At 35.5% G+C, this 27918-nt stretch overlaps 1 protein-coding gene across 3 annotated transcripts in view; it reads right to left on the bottom strand.

Annotated features, from left to right (window-relative positions):
• DPH6 (diphthamine biosynthesis 6) overlaps positions 1-27918 on the bottom strand; it is a 218904-nt gene that overhangs the window by 190637 nt on the left and 349 nt on the right. For all 3 annotated transcript variants that reach the window (XM_075503048.1, XM_075503049.1, XM_075503050.1), the window contains exons 2-3: positions 23628-23722; positions 21082-21275 (exon numbers count right to left, since the gene is read on the bottom strand). In XM_075503048.1, coding sequence (XP_075359163.1) covers positions 21082-21275; positions 23628-23722 — 289 coding nt within the window. The remainder of the gene's footprint in view (positions 1-21081; positions 21276-23627; positions 23723-27918) is intronic.

Below are 27918 nucleotides of genomic sequence, written 5' to 3'. Positions count from 1 at the left end.
AAAGATTTTTTGCAACTGTCCTCCTAGAAAGATTAAATCGGTGCTTAAGAAAATTATTTTAAGATAGCAGATACTGCAATTACCCCTGATGCATAAGGAAACAAACCCCAAAAGACAATTACCACGTATAAAACTAGACATAATTAGACGTGGTGGTTAATACTGTAACCACTATAAGCACTTTAGAAAATAAAATATAAAAATAGATATTAATCCATTATAAAAGAGTTCAGCAAACTAAGTCAAATTAAAAGTGATGTGCCTACTGCTTTTAAATTATGTTCACTTCTAAGTTGAACCAGAAAATCTATCTCGAAGCAAATGCTCCAACTCCTAATGACTTGCTTTGCATGAAGCGTACATGCCTAGAACAATGACAGCTAAGAAATACTTTGCAACTTTGGCTGAGACTTTATAACTCGGTCTGAATTCTACTTTAAGGGAAACCTACATAAATTGCAATGTAGGCAACCACTAACTGGTATGACTGAATGTTGTTTCTTTTTTCTTTTTTTTTTTTTAATCTCTGATGCAGCCTTGTCTCTTGCATAGAAATGAAACAAAAAGGTACTTAAAGAAAACCAAGCTTCAACAATGTATAGGCATGAGATGTCCCTGCTTTTTCTTAGTTTGACATGCATTTTCAATACCTTCTGATGGTATATCATTTTGTTTCTAATAAATATAATTTACAATACTGAATAAATAATACACTTTAAAATTTCTTGCAATTATGGAAAAGGTGCTTACTCGACAAAAGCACTAAGCAGAACTCCTACTTTCTTTACTGCTTTTGTTACAAAGATTTTTAGATATTCCAGGTCAGAAAGAGATCTACTCAGCTGGAATGATAGAGGCCACAAAATACCATTTGATAATTTCCGCATCGAATCCAATGGCTAAAGATCAGGCTGTAAGACACTTGCAAACACTAGATTACATTCCCCTCTATTTCATTGTGCTTTATCTGTAACCTGAGAGCTTAATGGTGTCACCTGTCCTTTAAAACACAGTATTTTTAAGGTATCAAATTCCTGTCATAAAGACTCCTACTTGGAGCAGTTTACTAACAAAATCTTCAGGAATAGGCAATGCCCTCTATCAAATTAAGGCAGATTCACAGATATAGATAACCCCCCCCCAAAAAAAAACCCCAAAACCAAGTCTCACAAGCCTCTAAGGAGGAGTGTTTTCCTTTAAGAGGGCTCCTCAGCACGCCTGTTATTCAAACATTTGGAAAGGATTTACCTTTGTCTCCTGACTTCACTATCTGGCTTTACCTAACAAAAGCCAACTCCTTTGCAAACTGACCAGGCAATTAAAGGTTTCCCATGACTCCTAGTCCAAGAGCATCCTGAGCTCTACTTTTAAGGACAGTGACAAGCCTGGCCAGGGATTAACATCCCCAGCCTCTCTGGGAACCACTGGCACTGCTCCTTCTGTGAGAGCAGGGAACAGAGTACTTTGTCTGTCTCTTCCAGCAGTCTTGATGTGCATAGGAAGGAATCCCCTCTTCATTTTGATTACTCTAACAGTGGACAGGTTCTTAGCTTAGTTTATGCCAGATCCATTGCCTTTCCGGTCTAATAATGAATGCATACACTCTACTATAACTGATGATATGCAATCAGAGGTGTCATCAGGTTATATAATGGTAATACAATCTGTTATTAGTAAGAAACGGGAAAAAGAGATGTGATGTAAACACTTAATAATAAATGCAAGAAGAATTTTAAAATGTGCAATTCATCATCGCACGTTTGCCACGCACCTCCAGCAGGCTTCTTCAGCTACTTAAAATCAACGTTACCTTAAAACACTTCCTTAAAATACAGGACACAAAGATGAGAAAATATAGTAACTTCATTTATAAGCAATCTCGGTTTGTTTCATATTAGGGGCAAGAACACAAATAAAGCTAATAGGCAGAAGAAGGTAAAGTTATTATTATCATTATTGTTTAGTAATAGTAATATAGTAGCACTTAAAGGCTAAAATGTGCCTGGGATTTTCCAACAAAATAGTTCTTCATTAGAAATGCCAGTCCATTAAAGCTGAAGTGTTTTATAATAAGAGATTGGGTTTAGCAAGTTTCCAGTTAACACAGGAGTTTTCTTCCCAGGTTCCTGTCAGTTTACCTGACGAGCCACACTGGAGTCTGGGTTTGTATGGTGCACAGCCTTGAATACAGCTTCCCCAGGTGAACTGTGAATTGTTGCAAACTTAGGAACAGACTTTCCCTATCCATTTGGCCCCAATCTGACAACATCGTTCCTTCTGCTCTGTCCAGCCTGCAGACCAGATCCTGAAAAAATGGCAGAAAACACCCAAAGCTGTTTTCTCAGGAGAACCAGCTGTTCACATTTAGGAAGACAGAAAACTTCCAGGTTTTTTGGGTTTTGTTTGTCTCTCAGGAAATTTCAGTATCTAATTTTCCTCCAGATTCTCACCAAAACCCTCTGGAAATCTTCTTCCGACAAAATGGAGATTCTGCATTTCAGCTAGTTGATCGCAGATCAGCTTCACAATAAGGCCCTAGTAAGGTACTTTCCATAAAAATGGATGGCCCAAACCTGAAACTTCATTAAGCTTTTGCATTGAAAATTGCCAGTGGAGACCATCTATTCTTGCATGAGTATTCTAGGCAAATCTGGTCCAAATTTCCCATTTTACACAGGCTCGATGCTTCTGAAATAAAATATGATTTTCCTTATCCCAGGAACAAGACAAATATGAACCAGGTCCTAAAACATCAGATTCACATAAAGTCTAACTTACCCTAAATCCAGGTAAAGCTGTAAGTGGAAAACCTTCAGGAAATGCCCATATATGCAAGCAACACTGCCCCAACCAGGGATGACAAGAACACCACACCTTAGGAAGGATAATTAGAAGTTTATTTCTCCAAGACAGAGAGTATTTGGGTAGCAGAAAGAAAGGGTGGTTTGAGGATCTGCCTTGAGGAAGTAACTGAAAAGAAGGATATTCAGAAGGAGATCAGAAGAAACAGAAAGGAAAGGCAGATGAGAAAGTGCCAAAGAAAAGGCAAAGTTAAAACCAGAAAATATCAGCACATAAAAAGCAAAATCAAAAGATAAATATATAGCAAGGTAAAACTTTCAGAAGATTTTTTTGTAATGGAATAATGATGAAAAAAATTACAGAAAAAACCTTTCCCTAAAGTTTAGCATAAAAAAATTGTTACAAAATGCCAAATTCTCTTAATTTTATCATAAAATCTGCTCCATCCTGCTTTATTTTATTAGTTTGTGTAAATCTGAAATTTATTTTCAATCTTGTGAAGTTCTGACATCTCATACTGTCAACAGGGCTGTAGCCTCAGGTTGCTCTCAGAGTGACAGCCATTATGACCCCTTAAAATCTGAAAGCAAATGTGTGTCTGAATATGGGGGAGAAGAAAATTACTTTCTATTTCTTCCAATTGGGTGAAAGTGAGGCTTTCCTTCCCAAAGAAAGACATGTCTTTAGTCATCATGAGACTGCCAGAAAGGGTACACAAAAATGAAGGCATGGTGAATGAGAGACCAGGTTGGCAGGTTAGCAATGTTTTAGAGAATAAGAAAAAATACAGCTTGCTAGGGTGATACCAAGATTAAATGCAGGCTAATGTGTAGCCATAGAGACACAAAATAAGGAGAGGAATTTGAGAGTAAAAATAGTGAAAAGTATGCAGAAAAATAATATACTGAAAAGGTGTAGGCAAGAAAACATTGCAAAGAAAAATCAGGAACCCTGCCAGAGAGACAACTGTCAACTAAATTGAATCTGAACATATTCCAAAAGCAAAGAAGAATGGGTGATGTAAAGTCAAGTTATGGAGCAAGAAGGGAGGAAAGATTAAGGTATACCTTTACTCCTTTTCTTCCAAATCCCAGTATCCTTCAATGTATGCTTTTTTTTTTTAAAACTCCAACATTTCTTCCATTCCTATAACCTATCCTAGCCATGAGTAAACATTAAAAAAAAAAAAATCAAAGCAAATGCAAAAAATGTTAAGATAAGTTATACATTTGATCACTGTTCCTCTGTTCAGCTCTTTTCTCCTTTTTTTGAGTGAGATTTAATAAAATGCAAAACATTAGTTTAGACTTACAGTACAAACCAAATAATATTTTGTTGAAGAGAAGTATTACTGTATGTGCTGCTTTAATATGAAATTGATAGTACAAAAGATAAAATCACCTATGTACAGCATCAAAGATCCCTTTGGTACCTTCTCTGCTTAAAGGCAACAGCATTTTCCTTGTACCATCCAGGTTCCACATCTTTAAAAATGTGTATCAAAGCAAGCTGAACTTTAAGTTTTCTGGTATTGCCAGTAGGTAACTACATCACAGAAAAGAGAATGCATGTCTTCCTTTATCATCCCTCCTCACTCACTCCACATCTACAGGCAGATTGTTATGGTATTCTCCGAGATTAAGAACAAACTGACTATTTAAATTTAGAAGACAATATTGCTTGAATCAGAATTTCCCAAATTGTTTGTTGCCCAAACTAAAAAAGCATCTCCAGAATGCTTTATTGTTGAAAGGTATACGCATTAATTTTATACTGCAGGTTCTCAATCATATGCCTCTTCTCTAATCAAGGTGCTACAATTATATTTACTAAGGTTTTTTTCACGCAGAAATTGAAGTTTCAGAGGACTGAGACGTCTAAAATTGCAAATATGTACTTATCATGACCTGTGGCCTTGGCATAAGTGACTGTGGACTGTAGTAACAAGATAAGAGGAAAAGGAAAACAGCTTTTTATTAAGAGCAGAAGTATTTTGTTCACCAAAGAATCTACAAGCCAAGGAACAGTCTCTGAGTCTAGTCCAACACAAACTGGCTGTGCAACACAAAAAGACAGTTTAAAAAAAAAAAATCAGCCAGACAGGGACAAAGATATTAGAAATGCTTATAGACAGCAGAAGTTCAGGGCCATTCACATTCATTAAGGTTTCAGTTCCCTTCCAGTTCTCAGAGCAGACATTTGCGCAATGGGCTGCCCACTACTGAGATTTCTTACTCATTACAAAGAAGAAAATAAGCATGGCCTTCCCACAAATACTTTTGTCCCATTTAAAAGAACCAAAATATTTATATCAGGCTTTCAACATGAATTGCTACTGTTTTATTGAGAGATGTCGGTTTTTAAACTGATAAGTTTTCATGGTCTCAATGTTTTAAACCAGTGTTTCCTGTTCATACTGCATATTATATTATCATACAGTTGCACTGTCATTATATGCTTGGGAGGAAGAGGTCAAGGATCCCAAACCTATTTTCACTTGAAGTACTAAAATAACATGAGACTTGCAAGTGTGGTCTCAGTCAAGAATTGTTAATAAGATACAATTAACAAATTAGGTTGAATGTACTTCATATGCTTTAAATACACATACCGACAAGAATGCAACATCCTGTCAAACACGCCAACTACTGAAACATACCAACAAGTGACCAAAGAGAAGGATGAGTTCAACACTTCGCTGAAATAAGAAGTTAAGCATTAGATGACCCTTGCCTAATAAAGACAGAATGGCATAATCAAGGAAGTGAAAACTTTTATTCTAATCAAGTATAGACAGAGCATATTCTGAACAAGGAAGAAACAACAAAAGGCTTTGGGAGAAAACTAAATCTGGATGGATTCTCGGTGGTTTTAGTTCAAAGGGGAGACTGTAAATGCTAATAGTTTCAACTCAAAAGGAACCAAGACAACTGAAAACCTAATGATCAACTCTGAGAAACATGTTTATATGGGAAGGTGTCAGTTCTTCAATGGAGGTTTCTAAATACACTTCTCAAAAAAATGCAACCAAAGGCATAATGTATGCATAAAAACTGAAAACCTGACTGCTACCTTATCAGAAAACTGCAAGTTAGCTGAATAAGAGAATGGGAAGCAGGGGGAGAAAAAATTTTCTTATGCAATTTTAGCATAAATCACTTAAACATAGTTTACTCCTCATTTCTTCAGCTAAGGTATTTTACAAACAGGTTGCAATTGCGCTGTCCTCTTAGTACATCACAAATATATGCTCAGAGATTGCTAAGTGGAGCAGGGAAAAAATTCTGACAGACTTCAGAAGTGATTGAAAGGAAACTTCCCAGAAAATAGAAGAAGGTGTTGAACAACACTTGCTACAAACCAGCATGCCAGACCACTGACTGAAAACAAGCCTGGAAGCAAGGATCCTCCCACTTCTGAATTTCTTACAGATTTAAGGATTTTATTTTTTTTTTTAACATGATATATTGCTTTGATCAAAATACAGAAAGTCTAATACCTGGAAGACTTCTTAAGTTTTTGCAAATTTGACTTCACGCTGAAGTTTGAAGTAGGTTAACTACTGATACAGAAAAGAGAAATAATAGAGCAGGCTACTCTAATAGCCTGCTAACATACAGTACACGACGCTATTTACAGCACTACCTAATGCACACTTTAATACTGGAGAAGGCTACACGCATCTTTGAAGATACTTAAGTATATTATTTTGCATTTCTACTGCAGCAATGGCCAAGGAAAGAGTAGTTCGTATTCTATAATGCACTATACGCATATTACATAACGTGGTAAACCCTCTCTTTAGCTTTTATTTCTCAGGAATATTCTGGCAGCCAAAATTCTGACAGCCTGGCAAAATAATTACTGAGAACATGAATATTCTGAGGCTGGAATGACACTGATATAACCGTATCGGGAGCAGCTGATAATAACACAGCACTAAGAATACCTAGCAACTGATGGAGCAAATGAAGCGACCGAACAAAAATTCCCAGTGAAACCCCCAATCATCTCATGAATACAAAAATCTAGCCCATGAAACCTGTCTCCTACCTATGGAATAGCAGCAGACTGCCAACTAGACATGGTAGTCCCTCATTTCATGCTGCGTAAGTTTCTACTGCAAAGGAGACTCTAGGTTCCCACCTTTCTCATGTGCCTGGTCCAAAGTGCGTGTGCGCACACATATGTTTTAGCTCTTTTTATCTTCACTTCAAAAATATTGGAAAAAATTGACATTGCAGAATCAAGAAATAAAAAATTAGGAAACATCACATACCCATGCAACCTTTTTGTTTAGCTTCCTTCTAGTGAGTTTCGCAATATAATCTTTAATATAGTATGATTACAATCTGCTTTTCCAGCTTATTTGAAGTACAAGATAATACAAAGGAGAGCATGAAACTATGCATTTGCCATTTTCAAATTCTTAGGTGTCTGAATTTGCAACTAATACAATAAATTTAGTGTTATATATTCACATTGCTTTCTAGAACAACCACCTTTCACAAGGTTTCAATAGTCACCATATCACGTGGAACTGGATGCTCTGGAAAGACAGCATGGATCATCAAGGTCTCAAAGCAATTTAAACAGGCATGGGGAGAAGGAGAATTCTTTTTTTTTCCAACTGATGAAGATTTCAAACAAATGCTCTCCTCTCTTTGTGCAGTTACACACAACAGTATCACTAAAATGCAAAGAAATTTTTGAAGTGTTTATTACATAAATGATTTATCACTTTTTCTTAAGGAATGAAACTGTGTATTTTCAGCTCAGAAGATAAGCATTCAGGAAAAGCCATTAAGTATCGAAAATTGGAAAATCAGACATTATGCAACTTAACTGCCAAAGTCATGCTGATCCACAAAAGTTAGTTAACGCAACAGCATCCTTCCATTTTGAGAAACAGGGTACTTAATGTCAAAATATTAAAACCATCTCATAACTAATAGCACAGATTTAGTATTAAAAAGAAGATCTAAGACTCAAGGTAAATCTTCCTTTGAAAGCATTTATTGATCTTTCCTTCACAGCACCGTTCACCATTTCTGTAAAGCAATACTTTTGAGAATGGTGATGTAAGCAATGAATAAGTCACAATGACAAGTGGGTAATAAATAATGACTGACAGACTTTCCCTAAGAACACAGGACTGGTCTCCAAAGGATAAGGATAATCCTAAAGGTGGCAAAAAGGGTTATTGTAGCACAAAAACATCAAAATTACTGGAAATCTGTAGAGGTCTAAAGAAAGTTAAGGAATGTGAAAGAAAAAAGAATTACTGGACTTTATAGAACAAACTGTAGCAGAATGAAACATGACTACATGAATGGGAAAGACTAATAAATTAAGCCAATAAATTATAAATCAAGAGTTATCTAGCTCTGCAAAATCACAAACATTACAGGTTAAACACAAATTCTACAAAATATTATATATCCGTAGACATTAATCCTTTTTTTGTGCTGGTACATTGGCCAGGGGACACAGAAGATGAAGAAAGCCAAGAAGACAAAGCTATGCCAAGCAGTTTAATGCATGTACTTGGATGACATATTCTGCAATAAACTGTGCCTTCCTGAAATACAATGGTATCACTGTTTTGGATACCAAAAGTACACTACAAAAAAAAGGGCAAAAAGCATCAAATATAGTATGCAGTACAACTTATCAAGTCACTGTGTAACCAGAACAACAGAAAAGAAAAGAAATGAGGGGCTGTGGATAACACAGAAGACAGCAAAACAAAATGCCTAAGGAATGTAGAGCAAACAGGTTTGTAAGAAAATACTTCAAAGGAAGAGTGTTCATTTGTTTTTAGTCCCTAACTCCTCAGTATCTACTGATACTTCACAGTCATTTTGAGAATATTATCTATACTTCCTATAGTTATAAAAACAGACAGGCCATCAAGTAAAACCTAAATACTAATTTTTTTCTTTAAAAAATACTTTGCCATCAAAGATTCTCTCTCATGTGATCAAGTTCCACAGAAAGAAAGAATGTCTTAAAAGTAAAAGAAAAAATGTCTTTAAAAGAATATCCTAAAAAAAGCAAGTCTTAAAACTTAAATTTAATCATAAAGACCCCCCCTGGGGTCATAAACAAAGATTCTTATAAATGTATCCACTGAGAAAAGTTAGTATTTCTTTTTGTTATGTCAAACAATGTTCCATTTTAGATTGCAATATTTATTTTTCCTCTTATAACTAGTGTTATAGCGTAGGCAACTGTTAACCAAGCAAATCAGAGTAGATATTTATTATTTTCTATATACTGTTGGGAATAGACATTCCCAACATTCCGTCTCCACATCTTTTGGTATTTCAGAGTCAAAGAAATACTGGAAATTAAAATTAAAATGATCTTCATTAATACCCTTAACTACCCTGCATCAGCTCAGATTTTATGAAAGGACATTTGAAAATTATTTAGTGATCATTCTTAAACAAGTTATTTGAAAACAAGCATTTTCAACTACAGATTTACCTTAAACATATATTCTCCTTCATTAAGTATTTCAGACAGGAATCACATAATCCAACTAGATGAAAAGAAGTGTGGTACTTTGGGGGGAGGTAATGATTGTACGATGGGGTAAAATCATCATTGACATTTTAACTAAAAAGAGAAAAGTGTGTGGACTAAAGAGGACATTTCCTATAAGCAACTGCAGTAGCTGCTCTGTCACTTTTTTGCCTGATCTTGGTAAATTATGCCAGCTCTCAGTAGACAGAAAAGCTGTAATTCGTCATCTCCAATAATGTAATCTGCATTTATCACTATTTTAATTATGTTGAATCCTAATTTGCTAGTTTCATTGCAAGAAAATACACCTTATTCATTTTTCCAAATAGACAGCATCTTATCTGTCTCAAAGGTTGCAGTTTAAAACTAAATCCTTCTCCCATTGCCAACCAGATCACACTTATGAAAAAAAATCTCCTGTACTTTTCTTCATTAAAACACTATTTTAATTAAGAGTTCATTTTCTAAGCAAAATTCCCACTGATCTGAATGACACATTTGTCTAAAAAGAGTGAACTGTGATGAAGTTGCATTGAAAAGATTAAAATCATATCTAAAGTAGCTAGTTACTTTAAAGTAGAAATTTGTATCACCTCTTTTTTCTAATACTCAATTTCTGCCCTTTCTTCATGAAGTAAACTTTCAAGATCTCTTTAAAATTATAACACTCCATAGTTTGGCCGTATTGTAGGAAAAAAATATTATTGTTTTACCATAAAAACCCCATATGCATGAAGAAGCTCATTAACAAAAATGAAACAACCCCCCCCCCCAATATTTAAGATTAGCAATAATTACACAATCAGTGCAAGAATTTAGCTCGACTCAGAGTTTCAGTTAAATTTAGAGTGAAGTAAAGTCATTCTGACCAAATTTAGCATTACTTTTCAGCCAGTAGAATAACAGTTGCCTTACTCAAAAACATGGGTCACCTTTTTAACTTCTGTAATCATGTTAATGGATAGTAAATATGGGGTATTTTCTGGATTAGACAGTACACATTATGCCATAACAATTGTCTCCTCCAGCAACATTTCAGTATATAAATTCTCATGATAAAAAGCAAAGACGTCATATGACTAGAGGCTAGAGATTACCCATAAAACAGGTAGACAAAAATCAAAGCTTCTACACACTACACTCCTGAAGCAGCTCACCTCTTATCAGAGAGGGCCATTTTAATTTAGTCTTCATCATCATTTACTACCAGATCTCAAATACTGCAAGGAGTGGTTTGTGATGTACTATTTACTCCACCAAAATTCTCATCACTTGTTACACAGAAAAAATGGTCTTCTGAAGTAGAAAGCTGGTACATTTATCTACCTACTATTCCAAACGAACTCAGGCATGTGGGCAGTCATGTGTTTTACACAAATCATTAGAGATACAGGAATGTTTTGAATAGCCATCAATGGTTATATCATTAACTATAATTTACTGCAATGACTTATGATTTTCATTTCATAGAAGTGCATTAAGAGTGTGTTCTACACATACATTAACACTCCCCATCATAAAATAAAGCCATTTAACTTTTCACAGAGTGACTTTTATGATGCTGTTACAGAAGAAACTAATTGTAGTTAAAGCATTTATTTTTTAAAAGGTCATGCTTTTTTATTGTAGTTTATAATATTTAAATGGCAGTGTATGAGTGTGAATGTGCATGTATGTGAATGTAGGGAACATATGTATTCAATACTGAACCCGTCCAACAAGTTCGGCAGAAAACATAGAATAAAAAGTTATTTGCATATTAAGCTATGAGGTAAAAGAGAAATCTAAATTGTAAATGAGTTTTGGAGACAAATCAATGCTAATGAACAACAATTACTTCAGTCACTGTGTGAATTAAAACAACATCATTAATAAAGCTTAGGTGTTCTGCTGGTGAGCATGTCTTTAGTCCCTGGCAGATCATGCAAGACCTAGTTTAGGAGAAATTTAAAATTATTTTGTTTTGAAGCTCCACTTCAAACAAAAACTTCAGGAAAGTCTACGCAACTCAGAAAATCCCATCCAGTTTTAATGACTGCCCTGAATGCCTGATAAAACTTCAGATTCTCACTAGATAATGACAAGAGAGCTTATAAACCTAAAAGATGACTCAGAACAGTCTCCTTTGTTCCCTTTCTTGCATGTAAAACAGTCAGTGAAAAATCAAAATGTTTCCTTAAGAAAAAAAAAGGGCTTTTGTTTGAGCTAAAAATAAGTCTAAACATCCAGTTCTTTACCTGAATGCTCAAAACCAACCGTAGGTAGTAACCATGTAGGGAGAAACTACAGAGGGCACTGTTGTATCAGTTATCAAGAGTTACAATGGTGACAAGGCCCAAGAACAGAAGACTGTCAGGAAAATAAATAACTAACTAAAGAAAGAATCCGGAGTTAGAGAAGCATGCAAATGCAGTAAACCTAAAACAATAATAAGGCAAAAAGACTGAAGCTGTATTTCTGAAGGAAAAGGGACTGAAAAAAAGTTCACATAACAGACTGTCAAGCTGATAGAAATACTGCAGTGCACACATTTGGCATTTTCCTTTGTAGTACTTTCCATGGAAAAGGTAACTAATCATAGCACCACCTTATCCTTTGCAAACAGCAACCTATTACTGGAATTCCACTCATAATCAATATGAAAATGCGTGGTGACTGTTATGCAATTCTTCCACAGGCAGAATTTATCAACAGAAAGAGTATCTCCATACTGTACAGTCCTTTTAAAGTGTAAATGGCCAGTTCTGTTTTATTCTTTTTCACAATGACAGTTACAAATCAATCATTTCTATTTTGAAAATGGTAATGTTGGTGCAATATAAACCAAATGAAATCCCAGCCTTTCCAGAAGAATTACCTTTAAATACACTGATCAGAAACAGTAAGTGTCCATTTGAAAACAACATAACCATGCAATTGCTATAGGTATGACATTCATATCAAAGAGGGGGGTATTAAATAAGTCAGCTTAAATAACTTAGTAATTGTATAAGAAAGCAAAATGATTTTTACAAAGAATGAGCTTCCGAGATAAATATATTTATGAACACAAATTTGATAAATGTTTTACTGTTCATTTATATGAAAGCTTGCCTATCCCTGATAGTATTTTATCAGAACTAACCCCAATTACATTTCATTAAACACTAATAAATTTTAAAACATATATTACCGCTGCCTAATGAGAAGTGTAAATAATATAAAGCAGCCAGTTACCTCAGCACAGAATAAGATAATTCTTTTTTTTATATTTTTCATTTTATCCTTAAAAAGCATGATGCAGATGCCAAGTAAGAAACCAAAGTACTGAAATAAGATATGGACAGTACCATCGATTTAAATGAAACTGTAAAGAAGAAAGGTGTTCCTCTTGTTCAACAATCTGGTGGCAAAACCCACAAGCAGCATGTTTTACAATACTACAGCAAAAAACACAGGACTTTTATGAACATTGGCTCAAATTCACATTTAAAGAGGAAAGGCTACATGGAAGGTATTTTCAATTTAAGTTAAGCAATAACTTCATAATAAACCAAAGAATAAATGTTAACAGAGAAGATGTTCAAGCAAACAAAACATCTACCCGAAAATTGTCTACAGCTATGTGAATGAATGAACAACACAAACAAAACCAAAACCACAGATGGTGCCTGTGGATACTCACTCACATCCACATGCACAAGAACTGTGATGGTAACTGTGGAGGAATTGTGTCTCTATGCATGCAAAAACAGAGGTACTACATGAAAGGAAACTGCCACAGAAAATGAAAATCCACTTTTTTTTTTTTAATTGCAAAACCAGACAACACAAACATATTTACCAAGCAAGATCCCAGATCCCTCACAGACACTGAGACCTGGAATTCATTCTAAGTGATTTAAGTAATTTTTTCAAGGAACTTGTTAATAAAAGATAAATAAAAACAAAAACTAATGTGCATGTCAGAAATGGGTTTCATCCAAGTTTTGCCATCTTTGGCTTCCCTTTATGTGCAATGTTAAGTGGAAAAGTTCACTAAATTTCAAATTCGTATATATTCTGTCTTTAGCCTAATTCTGTTTCTAAATCAGAATTATTTTACAATTGCTGAACATACTACCAATTTAATAATCTCTTTAGCTCTTGGTTTTTTATTAGCTTTGTTTCTTGCAGTCTAGTTTTGCTAAAATAAAGTTTCATCTTATTTTATTGTTTCCAGGTATTAATAAAATTTCACCAGTATCACTTTTATACTCCTTTTGAAGTGTATACAATTGCAGGCAGGCAGGCAGGTGGCATGTATGTAAACAAAACTAACAGTTTGTTAGATACACAGTATTAATAAAAGAAATGCATATTAACCTACTAAACATACACTATGACACTAGGCTAAAACAGGTGAAGTTCTCAAGATACATGTTCGTTCTACATAGACCTTACTGCATTTTAAGTCAGAAATGTTGTTTCCTACAGAAATGTTGTTTCCTACATTCCTACAGATGTGCAATCGGATCCAAATGGGGCTGTTACTGAGGCTGTTGAGTCTATGCATGTCACTTAAATAAAATTCAAATCATGAAAAAAGTTTTGATAACGTTTACAAAATTCACTTAAACATCCTAATGTATTTTTCCATTTAACTACAATACTGAATGCCAAAATGTTAATAGAAAACTCTCTAAATATTCAAGATATTTAACAAGATATTTGAGGTTCCTTTCTCCCCATGCAATACAGCACATTAAAACCAATTTTACTATCGTAATTTATTCAAAGCTTGATTATGAGCAATAGCTGCGAGAAGAAATACGGCATTGTTGATTCATATACAAGCATTTCACTTAACTACATTGGATAATAGCAGTGCTCCTAAAGGAGTATAAAAGCAAAGTGATTAGAAGTCATTACTGTTAATTAGCATTCACTTTACATTGATAGGGATGAACCTTTTCTGTGCTGAACAAATGGAAAGCTTTTATCTGAAAGTCTGCCAAACCTGGTCAAGGTAGGCACTGAAATAAAGTGTCAGTGACCAGCAAGTAGAATTCAAAACAACAATAACAAAAAAGCAAAACAAAATCTAAGGATGTATCATCATCCAATTAGTGAGATTCAGTTTTTAAACAGGAAAAGGTTTGAAGGGAATGAGTAAAACTGGAAACTCATACTTCACATTCTGCAATCTCACTGATAAAGGGAGGAAATGTGTGTTTATCAAACTTGCTGTGAGTGCACGGTTCATTTGGCGTCCTGTAAACAATGCCTGGCTGCCCATTTCCAAATGCATGTGAGAATCTTGCAACCCAGAACATCATATTCAGCAGGCAAGGTCACACTAGAGATGCCCTGGAAATGGGAAATTAGGAAAACCTGGCAATCAGAGGTTTAAAGCTGACCAGAACAAGCCCTCGGGCTTGCTTACCATCTTTCACCACCAGCCTGACTGTCTCTGCTTATTCAATATCAACACAACAAGACTGAGAGTGAGTGAAAACAACTCCACACACCTAACAGGGAGAAATACAGTGACTTTTTTGTTTACATAAAGCTCAACATTTCTCACAGTAAGAAACTACCTCAAAAGATTTTGCTCAAGATCCCCTTCTGGAAAAAAAATTGACCCCTCCTGAACAGTTCAGATGAGACATAGAGAATGACAGGCATCCTGTTGATTACAAAATTTCCTCGTTCCCATCTCATTTTCAAATTCAAACTAAAAAAGAAAAAAAAAAAACCCAAAACCTAAACAAATCCTGTCTTGTGAATGGAACAAGATACATAATTATTTTTACACTGCTTAAAGCACTGCCAACTATGCAATTACTTCTTACCCTCTTCCCTTAATTCACAATCTTATTCACTGCTGATGACAATGGTCATCCCCTAGCCAGAGGAAGCTATGGAGCTCCACTCCAGAGTTAACTAAAAAAAAATAACAAGTCAATTAAAAAAAGTAATCGCTGAACATGATGAGCACAAAGGGACAAGTCAAATTCTCATGGATAAAAATCTAGTCATTATAAAAGGCACAGGAACTTAGTCTATGCCACATGAAAAACCACAGCAAATACTTTGTCTCAAAAAAAAATGTTACTTTACAAAGAAGCACGGTAATTTATTTCTTGTCAGTGTAGGTAGCCATTTCATACAGTTTCTAAAAGTTCACATTTAACTTTCATGTCTAAAGGCAAAACCAAATGTGCTAAGAGATATGGTCTCCAAATGTTCATCTAATCAACATGAGTAGTAGAGGGCTCAAAAAATAAATTCCATTGTTTTATTTATCACTGTTCCCCCTAACTGGGCACTGAAAATTTTTTAGGATGTTTTTTCAATACTGATGTTATAATTTCACTCGCTGTACATAAATTCTGTGTTTCAATTGCTGAATTTACATATAAAGTTAATCTATCAAAATATCAAGGGCACAGTATTCTCGATTTGCAATAATCTTAAAATATAGGGGAAAAAATTAAGGAGGAGTGATTGTTTTGGAAATTCAGCATAAATGCCTCTTCCTATAATTTAATCTTTTTCAAAAATGGTGAGGACTATACCTTTGAGGAATTAGTCTATACATCTACAAATAATTCAAATCGCAATTGGGAAAATACCAGATTTTCTTCAACTGAAAACATGGGAAATGACGACTAGAACAGAACTGTTCTGCACACTTCTGAACTCTCTGAATCCCATCAGAGAGAGGGGGAAGCTACCTACTTTGAGCTTATAAACTGCAAAAATAGTTTGGTGAACAGCATGCTGAGGTCCTCAGATTACAAATTCTTGAAGTCAATCAGGATTCCGTAACTAATAATATTTAGATCTTTAAGACTCCTCAGAAAATCTGCAAACCTTATTTGTATGAGTTAAGAGTACATTATTAGTCTTTATCATGTAAATACTACCACTGAAGTCACGGGGACTACTGAGAGCTGATTAAAATGGACACCTAAAAGCCAAATGACTATTTCTAAATACTGTTTATTTTAAACACATTTTATAACGGTGAAGACAGTGAAGCAATGCCTGCAATAGAATACTACCTTACATTTATTCATGTATTTTTCCTGATGGGAGCATCTAGACGTTTGGCTGTACAAAAGCCACAGAAAGTCTCTCATCAGACTAATCCAAGAACTTGTTTTACCCATTGGCCACAGCAGCTAAATTCTGGAGAAGGGTGAAAGGAAGACTGTTTCCTTAGCACGGAAGACGATTAGCAATAATGAGGAACTGAAAGCTTTATCTTCTGTGAGAGAATTAATCCCTATCCAAAGGCCACAGAATAACCTTGCATTTCATCCATTCATCTCAAACCCTGAAGAACAGTTTCCTGAAGAACTTCAAGTCTTAGGGAGTTTCACTGAATAATGATAGGACCAAAGTTACCTCTATTCCACCTGAACCTGCACAGCCAAAGTACTTTGTCCGAGACAAAATATCATCTTAAATAATATCTAAAATTACACAGCTATTGCAATTTTAACTCTCAGACAGGAATACTTCCTGTCTTCAGCAAACATCTGTCTGGGTCCATTTCAAAAATCATGATCCTGTCCTTAAAAAATAACTATTAAATACAGGAGTCACACTGTATTATTAAGCTCTTTGTTGCTGTAACTAAAAACCATGTAACTTATCTTAGTGACTGACTGAGTTATAAGACCATTGCTCCAGAATGTGACAATATTTTAGAAAATAAATTTTCTTTCTTTCCTCATCCACCTTGCTGATAAAATTAAACAGTGCCACAACCAAAGGCTATTATTATTCAAATGTTTTATAAATCCAATATATCCAACATCAACTCTTATTTTTCAGCTAATGATCAATGGATGATACCATTATTAATAATCCTCAGTCCTGAGATCCAATATATTAATTTCTTTCAAGTGTACTCTGTTTTGTGTAAGCTTGCAGGTTCTGAACCCACAAAGTGCACCACAAAGAGAACTCTGACAGAAATAACATGTTAAAACTGAAAATGCACTGAAAATCAACTTGCATGCTTGTCGGGGTTTATTATGCTTTATTATTTAATTTATTATGCTTTATAATAAACATTGGAAGATATATTATAAAGAAACTATAAATATAATCAGTTTTTAAATACTAATTTTGAAAAACTCAAGTACTGAAAAATGTTATTGAAAAAGATGGAAAAACAGCTAGAAGAAAAAATGTTTTTATCAAGTTCAAGAATTCTACAAATTACTCCAGCCGTGGAAACCTACCAAATAAAGGCAAAGCCTTCACAGAGCAGAGGAGATAAGGCAAGAAACTTGGAAGAGGACAGAACTGTCTACTGAAACCCAAAACTGAAATAAATTATCTTGCATTGGTTTGTATAGTCTGGAAGCTGCTACAACCACTGCCCTAAACAAAAGTTTAGCCATAGTGCCATGAGATACAGAAAAAAATCCAACATTCAACCCATCTAACAGCACTTCTGTATGTGCTCGCATAAAACATCAATGTATTATTTGGACAAGAGCATAATTACATTGAAAAGGGGAGAAAGCAGTTAAATATGCCTATATTGAGGAGTATGTTGCAGGAAAGTTTCATAAAAATGCCTCCATGCTCCAGTTTTTCCAACCACTAAAGTGAAAGAAACACAGTTTTCCCACACATTTCCTGGTTTCAAAGACAGCACCATGATACAACCCTGAAGGATAATTCAGATAACTAAGAAACTCTAGTGCTTACATGCTTTGCTGGAAACAGCTCCAATATGCAAAGTGAGAAATATGGACAAATAAGGGTATCGGTAATCCCTATTCAGTAACATGGAGAGTAGATTAATCCTTACAGGTCAGGATTTACCGTCTCACAAAGTATTCTACTATCAGGTGAGGACTGCGTAGTGAGATACATTTAGACATCATATAAATACTCTGATATGTTTCACAATATATACTCAATACAGAATCTAAAACAGGGCATTAGGCAACTAAAAAAAAAAAAAATAAATTTCCTTCATACCTATCAATCATCTGGGTTTGTGACAATAAAATTAGCAGTTTTACAGTCATCAGCAGTCAATATCACTTTCTGAGCCCCATGAACTAGAACACGACTGTTGTCCTGGGTTTCCCAGCACTGCAGGGGAATATTTAACTTTTTAGAAATCTTGTTCTCATAACATGTTTTTAAAAACATCAAATACTTTTGAATTCATACTAGTTTTTCAAATGTGTTTTAATTTTTTACTAAAGAAGTAATTGCAATACAAGTGTTCTTTACAAACTGAAAGTGAGGCGTACCGTGTTTTTGATGTAGACACACCTTTCCTGTATTCTTGGGCCCAAACCATTTGACAGAAAAACAGAGCTATGTTAGTTTGACCAGTGTTTTGAAATTACATCCACTCAGGGATGCGTTTTGACAAGGCTTCTGCAGAATTCCTCCCCTCCCTTCAAGAGAATGCAAATTCAGCTCTCTGTTTAAAATTATTAACAACTGGGGAAAAAAATTCCTAAACCACGATCCTCAGTGATTAAGACTTACATAGTAAAGCTACAAAACTGCAGTTATAAATAAATGTGAAAAAAATAAAAATACAAAGCTTTCAAAGTTACTGTTAACACACAAAAGAAAAATTTTCATGTCTTTCTAAAACTAAAAAACCAAAGACTTACAGCTGCTGTAGTTTACATCTCCCTGATAATTTGGCAATTATTCATCAAAATATGGAAGACTTCTACTGAAACTTTTGCACCAGAATTTCATAGAAAGGATTGACTATAAAGGCATGGTTATCCAAAATCTAACAAAAAGGCAGTATACTGATAATATTTATGTCTTTAAAATATCGAATAGTGGAATTAATATTTCTATACAGGAAAGAAATAGTTATTTAGTTCCAGACAACTTGATAACATCTCTTTCAACTATAGTTATAATTATCATGTACAAACTTCCAAAGCAGAAGTTGTCAAGATTTAACATTAGCATTAATTTATGTCAGGCATCCATTTCTCCAAAGACAGTAAGAATCGAAAAGGAAGTATCATCTTAATTGCCACTAATCTGCCCATTCTTAATTAAATTGATCAGTAATTTATTATCTTACCCAGCGGCAGAAAGCTGTTAGTATGCAGCTTTAAGAGACAGCATGTACTAGTCCTTCTAATTTCTAATACTGTCATGGTTCAAAAATAATTTAAAACTCCTGTACCATATTTCTTTCAATTCCTGTACTGCATGATATGCACATTCCATTTAAAACCTCTGTGAAACACTCTAGAGCATAATCATAGAATCATTTAGGTTGGAAAAGACCTTAAGATCATCGAGTCCAACTCTAAACCAGACACTGCCAAGTCCACCACTAAACCATCTCCCTAAGTGCCACGTCTACACGTCTTTTAAATACCCCCAGTGATGGTGACTCCACCACTTCCCTGGGCAGTCTGTTCCAGTGCTTGATAATCCTTTCGGTGACAAAGTTTTTCCTAATATCCAGTCTAAACCTCCCCTGGCGCAACTTGAGGCCATACAGCCTACATGCACTGTTCTCCTGTTTCATAGTCTCATACTCCCAACACAGGTGTATGATCTTGATTTTACTTTAAAGGAACATGATTTCCTTGCCAAAAATGTTTAGAGGATGTAACGTTTGACTCCAACATCGTTCAGGAAGCACTCTGCACTCAAACCACATTCTCAGGTCTTATCTGCAAGTTATTTTTTTTTAAACTGAACAAAGAATAAGCCTGAAGCTTTTAGGTTCATGAATCTCAATTCTCACTTCAGTGGAGGAAAGGGGGCTAGATGATGTTCAATACCTGAAGTGAGGACTACAAATATCTTTAGCTAAAGTTTCAGAAAGCAGTCTACCAGTTTGATCAATAAAATATAAACGTGTGTTTGCTTTTTTAAAAATAGAAATTAATATGATTTTCTGAACTTTGTATTGTTTTAGTACTGTGCACTGCAGTCATCAACACAATTAACTGGAATAGACATAGCATGGTCACTCAAACTTTGTGTAAAACCTCTGGAGTCAATGGGAGGTTTTCTATTTATTTCAATGAGATCTGATTTAATTCCGGTGGAAAATAAAGTACTATGCAAAACATTTTGGAAAAGAACAGAGAATAAATTTCTAGTGTTTTAGGAAATACGCTCGTTATCTCCCTTTAATTGGTTTTATAGCTGAAAAGGATTGATATATGTTATTGCTATTATGGGATATATTCAAATATAGTTACAGGTCTATCAGAATCAAAACTATCGTTGTAAAATATTCTGTAATACTTTGTCAATGATCTGCAACATACAAACAAATAACAGATTCTGGTTTACAGAGCATAAGTGTACACAAATGGAAATGGATCTTCCATACATTGAGAAATGCACAAAACCCAGAAGATCCCTCATTCCAGTAAACAAGCAATGCATTATTTCAAATATGAAACTACACAAATATTTTATTTATAAATAAATTTTACAATTATGCTTTTTGTAGTACAAGCCAAGCACCTGTTACAAGTGTTTTTATTAAATAGGAACAAGGGTTCGGCTTGAAATGGGGATTAATAAAGTCTTACATACACTGAGGAAAAAGGAATAAAGTTATGATATATATTTACAGCACCAGGAAGAACAAAGGAATAGAAATAAAACTTGTAAGAGTAAAAGTGTTCAATTTTTCTCAAAGCTTTCCTTAAATACCTAAGTGGATCATTCACTTAAATTCATAAATAAGTTAAGCAATATAATTGTCCCCAATTATTCAATTCTTTTCATTCGGCATACCTTAATAAGTTTCATGAGGTGGTAAAGGTCTTCAACCTCATCTTCCTGACATGTGGTATACACTCTTCCAGTATTTACACTGGTACCCTTTATGAAGCCACGATAGAGTGGCAAATCCAGTGCATCAGCATATAGGTCAATGGCATGGTGTCCTACTGTCTGATACATATAGCTGTCCAATTCATCAGTCTGCCCTGCCACAATTAAGAAACAATCATATTAGGTACATTATTTCAACAATTACAGATAATCACAATACTACAAAGCACTGAGAAAATCTTAATGTTAATATTTTTCAGTTCACACACAGATGTTTGGTGACAATACCTCTATAAACATGGAAAGAAAAAAAATAGATTTCTCCACCCAACAGACGTATGGAGAGGAAGACATCTGTCACAAACATGCTGCCTATTTGGAAATTGTGGTGTCTATTTCTTCTTTAGTATTTCTCCCTGCTTCATCCAAAAATCTCGTAATGGTCCAATCCTGCTCCTATTTATATGGTAATTTTAATAGGAACACAGTTCAGAGGCACAAACCCCGATGCATTTCAACATACTCAGAGCAAGAAATATGGAATGCACTGCAACACTGAGAATCAGCAATAGGTTGTCAAAATTTCCAAAAACTTTACTGTTAAAATTGTTATCATGGTCATCAAGAAAGAAGAGATTATTTCTGCTTAAGTAGAATAAAAGTAGACTGCTACAATGTTTTGACATTGCTTAATATACAAAAAGAAAAGGAAATCTGTTATAATATCCAGGCCCTTTCTACCTTCACTCCTTTTAAAAATTAAGCTCGAAATAAAATCAACTCTTTGCCGCTCTTACCTTAACCAGGAGAAAAAATTAACTAAATTTTCTTACAAGCAGTTTGTAGCTAGTAGATAAGAAAAAAACAGCTAAAATGCAGACATCATGGATTTGAATTAAATCTCAAACTATATGATAAACCTTTTGCATATAAAATCTTTCAGATATTTTTTCAAACAGATTAATAAAGCAATACATGATTATTGGTGAAATCTCCTTTTTATTAAAACCTAACACAGTTCACTATTTTAATGCTAATTTGTAATACTGGAACTTCCCTTAATTTACACAGACACATCAAGTATCTCTCCTGTATACCTATGTAGCATACGTTGCAAAGAGAAAGGTCTGTAACATTGATAAAGAGAACTAATTTGTGATGTAACAATTAGGTCATGTCACATTTGATGCCATACAACAGATACGCTTTTGCTCAAAATAGGCAAATCCAAACCCATAATCACAACTAACCAACCTAGATCAGAAGAGTTGATTTAAAAGAAAACTCAGTGTTTTTCAACATACATGAATATGACAAGGTCTTTAAACTGATACACAGTTCAGAATACACAGTTTCTTTATTAATTGAGACTCTCCAGGCAACAGTGGTACAAGATAAAATAAAACGAATGGCACAGAATCTGCTGTTGCCTGAAGCACCTCAATTAACTTTCCACAAAATTTCCAACTACACACTTAAAGAGAGCATTTTATTATTTTAATGACAATATTCTACATTTCTGATGTGGATAAATTAGTTTAAAGACAACATATTTCAACAAGATTAGAGATGATTATGTCCTAGCTACCCAGAAAATAAATTGTTCCTGTACTCCCTAGCATTTGCCAGTTCCATCCGTGACTCATTTGTGACGGCAGCTCCCTTTTTCCTTCACTTTCTGTGTATCTTCCAGTTACCAGATATCATACTTAATTGTTTAACATATGTTGAACAGTTAAGCTATGTTAACATACTTTAACACTCTCCCCTACCAACTGCAAAACAATTCCTTTTTAAGTCTCACTTCAAGTTCGCTTTATGGTCTAGTCCAACATAGAAATACTCAGCTCACCCTCTCACCTCACCACTGACTTAGACTACCTGAGTTTTTCCCATTCTCTTTCATGGAAGTAAGTCTAGGTGAAGACTGTGAGGAACTGATCAGAAAACTGGGCCAAGCCAAAGCTGGAAGGAAAAAGGCAGCAAAAAGAAGTGCATCAATGCCAATTCCAACCCAGATCAGTTCCTCAATCCAATTCACAAATGCTGGGCTAGAATAATGGAGGAAGATACACAAGGCTAAAAACAAATGAGCAGCAGCAAACCTGCATATTTTTGGTAGCTGGAATGGTTTATGCCAGTTTAAAGCATTTCTAGAAATACAGTGTTTGTTTTGTTTGATGATATCTTCTACCATCTTTAACTGTTTGTGCTACTGAACTCACACAATCCCTTGGTTTACCATCAGGAATATTCGTATTCTCCCTTTTTCAAATTGTGTAAGCCTTTCTTTTACTGATCTTCATCTTCTTGTGGTTTTTTCCCCTTTGAGGAAAAATACATTTAATACGTCTCCACAGCATTTTCTTTTTTCTACCTCTTTTAAGATTTCTAGATTGCCCTTCATATGCAAAACTATATAAAAACACATAAAGGAACTTAATTCAGGCACAGCTGTGGCTCCATTGTTTCAAAAAAATCTTCTATAAGAAATGTGGCTTTCATACCTGTGTTTTCAGCAGGTCTTAAATTGGCTAGAGCAACAATCTGATGCCCAGCAGCAACACACTGCATCATATTATAACAGCTGTCCTTCCCACCACTGTAAGAAAAAGAAAATAGTGGCAATTAAAAGTACTGATAAAAGTTTTAGCCCCTTATGACTTTTGCTAACTACTAAAAAATTAATATAATCAAAGCTGCTTATAAAGTTTTGAAATAAAAAAAAGGTTGCAAAATATTAGCAGTAGGAAAAGGATGACTTCACCATACAACATTTAGTACATATGTATAGTGCCTACATACAGTATCCATAAGGCAAATATCCAGTTCCGTATCTTATTATTAATCTGAGAGGTTCCATGAAGAACAGCCACTTACACTGGAATCCCTTCAGAACAAGGACTGTCTTCTACTCCAGAGACGAATTACTCTGTACTCATTACTAGATAATTTGGATTAAAAAAACAGTATCTGCTCCAGAGAGTTACTAGCATTAGCAATCTTTTTAAATGAAGACTATCATGTTAGGAATAACATTTGTCCTTCGTGGGATACTTTGCCTAAAGTTTCAACATTTTAAACATACTTTCCATTCTCAAAAGCTGCAATTATTACAGGCAGTAGGTTCAGTTGACACTGCATTGAGCATACAACTTTTTTACGGCATATAACTGCAAATAAATACTGCTAATAAAAAAAAAATAGAAAACCAAACAGAACGATATTCTTCTCTGAGGCCAAGAGACGATACTCTAGCACACAGAATACAATTAATTTTGACATTCATTCAAGATCTACTGGAACCTTTTCCACTATCAGTGAGGAAAGAATCCTGCTCTCCTGGTGTAACTGAAATATAGTATTTTTCATGGATTTTAATCACTATCTAAAGAAATATTACAGTCTAACAACAAAACTAAGAGTGCTCTAGCATACACACTGCTTACAAAATCCATGTTCAGACTCACAGCCTTCAAACCACAACTGCAGGTGGAGATTCTGTGCAGCTTCTTTAAATACCAAGGCACAAAAACCAGTCCAGGGCAGGAACTGGAACAGAGATCTAGACCAGCCCTGTAAAACTGCATCTTGCCTTAGAGTGACTGAGACATGGACAGGAGAACAGATAGTACAAGCAGTCCTTGCTACAATAGATGGCCGGTTTCCTTGTGACCACACTATTACTAACAAACTTCTTCAGCATTTCCAACATAAAGTTCCCACTTTTATCTATCCCTCTATGCAAAAGCTTCAAAGTGTGTTACAGGAATGTAACCATACAGCTATTCCCCTCAATTTCTGCTTTTATCCGTGCTAAAATTCTGTATGCTGACCTTAACTTGCTGTATAACTCAAACCTAAGCTAGAAATAGTATAAATAACATGGCATCCTTTCATACTTAACAGACTTTCCTAAAGCAGTTGCTTGTGTTTCAGTGCTATAAAAGTAAATATAAACATGATAATAAATAGATTCCTAATCCAAGGTTCCATCTCTACCTGACATTATTCTCATGCATACCTACAACTTTCTTCTAACCTATATATAGACCAAAAAAATTTTTTAAAAAAATCATATGTTCATTAATTCTGGATACTGTGCTTGACAGCTTGAAAACATAGATAGTGTTCACTTCGTAATGTGAAATTTCAGGGTTAATAGAATCATCATGAGACAAATTTCTTTCTGAATTACTTAATTCTAAAAAATAAAAGCCTCCCAACTAGTTCTGATTTCAACTCCAAACACAACTTCAGAAAAATAATTATGACAGTAGATAATTGCCTATGCTGTTCATAGCATTTCAATATTAAATTTTTTTTAAAATCAAAAATTAAAAGTACACTAGAATAAATCTATTAATCTTTTCAACTGATTTGTAAAAAAAAAAAAAACAAAAAAAAAAAAAACCCACAACAAAATATTCCGATGAGGCTAGTTTCAAATTTCCTACATTTGACCACAGATTACTTGATCGAAATCTGTAGAGTGCTCACTGGATCACATGCTACTGTACTGTTATTTATTTTCTATATTACTATTACCATGGCCCTAAAAACTAACCGTACCAAGAAACAAAGCGAAATGGTGCCTACCTACAAGGCCTTCTACTCTAGCTGTAAAACACATGACAGTTAAGACCAATGAAGCCAGACAGCCCATGCTGTGGGAAGAAGGTGGACTCAGCACAGTCCCAGCCTGGCTGTTGTCTAATAGATTGTAACAAAAAAAACAAAGGAAAAAAAGCTTTAAGAAAAGAGATGAAGGCCGGTACTGGGGCAGCCTGCAGACTCCTCTCAATTCTCATCACAAAAAAAAGAAATCATAAGGCCTTTTTGTAGAAAACTGTATGAAGTCAGGCCACAGTCAGGGTTAGTTTTGACAATGTTGCAAGTATGTTAACAGGTAGGCTTATAAACAAACAAAATACCAGGAAAAAAAATATGGTAACCATGAAGATACAGGTCTACAAAAGACTTCTGAGCAAAATTCCTTTCTATTGACAAGTGTAACCACTTACAGTAAAAAAATTCTAGAAGAATTAAAGAGTTGAAAAACATCATATTTCAGGTAGAAGCCTGGCTTTAAAATGTCTATGATTTAGCACAAAACACAATACAGGGTTTACCCCATAAATACCACCTTAAAGCAAGACTATCAACTTTAAGTGTGGCCAACATTTTAAAAGAAAAAGAAACAGGTTAAAGTAGTTTTATATATAATCCTGACCTTTTCAAAAGTAAGAAGCACTTTTCAAATACTTTTTTTCCCCTCTGATCTTTGAGGCTAGTTCTGTTACAAAGATTTCAGACACTTTGATGTCTCTTTAAAACTCTTCTTAAAACTGTTAGTGAAACCAAATCCATCCTTGTAAAATTGCCCATTAAAATAGCAATTGTGTTAGAAACCTGTTTTTAGGATTTTATTTCATCCTGCCTTTTAACACATTCCTCTGCTTAGAGAATATCGAAATAAATAAGCGTGGAAGACAAAATCTTATCTATAAAACAAGAAAAAGTACCGAAGCTGATTTTCCTACTCTGTATTTAAGCAAATCTTGAAAAACGTAGATAACATTTGCTGTATTTTTTCCTCTTTGGATGATGTTTGGAATGATTTGCAATTCTTGCGGCCAAACCCCAATTTCAACAAGGTTTGATATTAGACATTGCCTGAGAGAATTTAATACATTAAACGTTAAGGCTTCAGTAAATAGTTACTGCACCCAGCAATAAAAATACACTGCTCATATCTGCACAACCTTTTTCCATTTACAGGTTTCCTACCTTGTTGTTCTTTAATTAACTATTATTTCTCAAGAAAAGAACACACCTATCCTTGTCAGAAAAAGAAAATTATGTTACTCTAGTTCCAAAAAATACAAAAAGCCATTTACAGTACAAGAACTGCAGAAACTGACAAAAAGCAGCAGAGTGGGGGGGGAGCAAATACAGCAGCTCCTGACAGACAGGGCTGTATCAAACTTCAACTATTTAAATGAGTGAGCTTCATCCTTTTAAAAATGAGCAAAATGAAATCTCTCTCAAAAGCCACACTAGAAAATCCATCGTTAAGAGTTCAGAAAATCTATCCTAAGGGAGCTTAAGATCTTTGGAAAGGACAAGCAAAGCACCTGAAAACTCAACCGCAAAGGAGCAGAACTCCCTCTAACCGCAGGGCATGCGGCAGAGGCCCTGCACCCCCAGGGCCGCAGCTGCTCCCCGCCGCCGCCTCCCCCCAACACGCGGCCGCCGCCGGCTGAGGCGGTTCCGGGCCCTGCGCCCCCCAGCCCGGGCGGCCCGGCTCCCTCCGCCCCCCAGCCCGAGCGGCCCGGCTCCCTCCGCGCCGGAGACGGGCTAACTCGGGAGACCGGGATAACGAGAAGGAGGCGACCGGGGAAAATAATTTGGGGTGTTGTTTTCTGGGGGTTTTGTTGTTTTCTTTTTTTTTAAAAAGACAGTAGTTCTTGAGCGTCCCGGGAATAAGGGGAAAGCAGAAGAGAAAGCGTTACAGCTTTACCCTGCCTACAGGCAGGGATCGCCTCACCCTGGCACTCAAAACGCAACCAGCCCGCGGGCAGCAGACAGAGAGCCGGCGGAGAGCAATACGCCGCCACAGCCCCGCTCGCTCTGCGCAGCGAGGGGGGACGGCAGGACTGGCGGGAAGAGCCGGGGCACACGGGTCTCCCAGGCGGCGCTGGGTGGAGCGCGACCCCCGGGCTGCTCCCGAGCGGGCGGGCGCGGGGAGAGGCCGACCCCGCGCCCTGCCTCCGCCTGCGAGACGGCCCTTGCTCG

This window comes from Mycteria americana, chromosome 5 (genome assembly GCF_035582795.1).
Source record: "Mycteria americana isolate JAX WOST 10 ecotype Jacksonville Zoo and Gardens chromosome 5, USCA_MyAme_1.0, whole genome shotgun sequence".
Taxonomy (NCBI): Eukaryota; Metazoa; Chordata; class Aves; order Ciconiiformes; family Ciconiidae; genus Mycteria; species Mycteria americana.
Note: the sequence above shows the minus strand (reverse complement) of the source record. Positions and strands in the feature narration are given on the sequence as shown.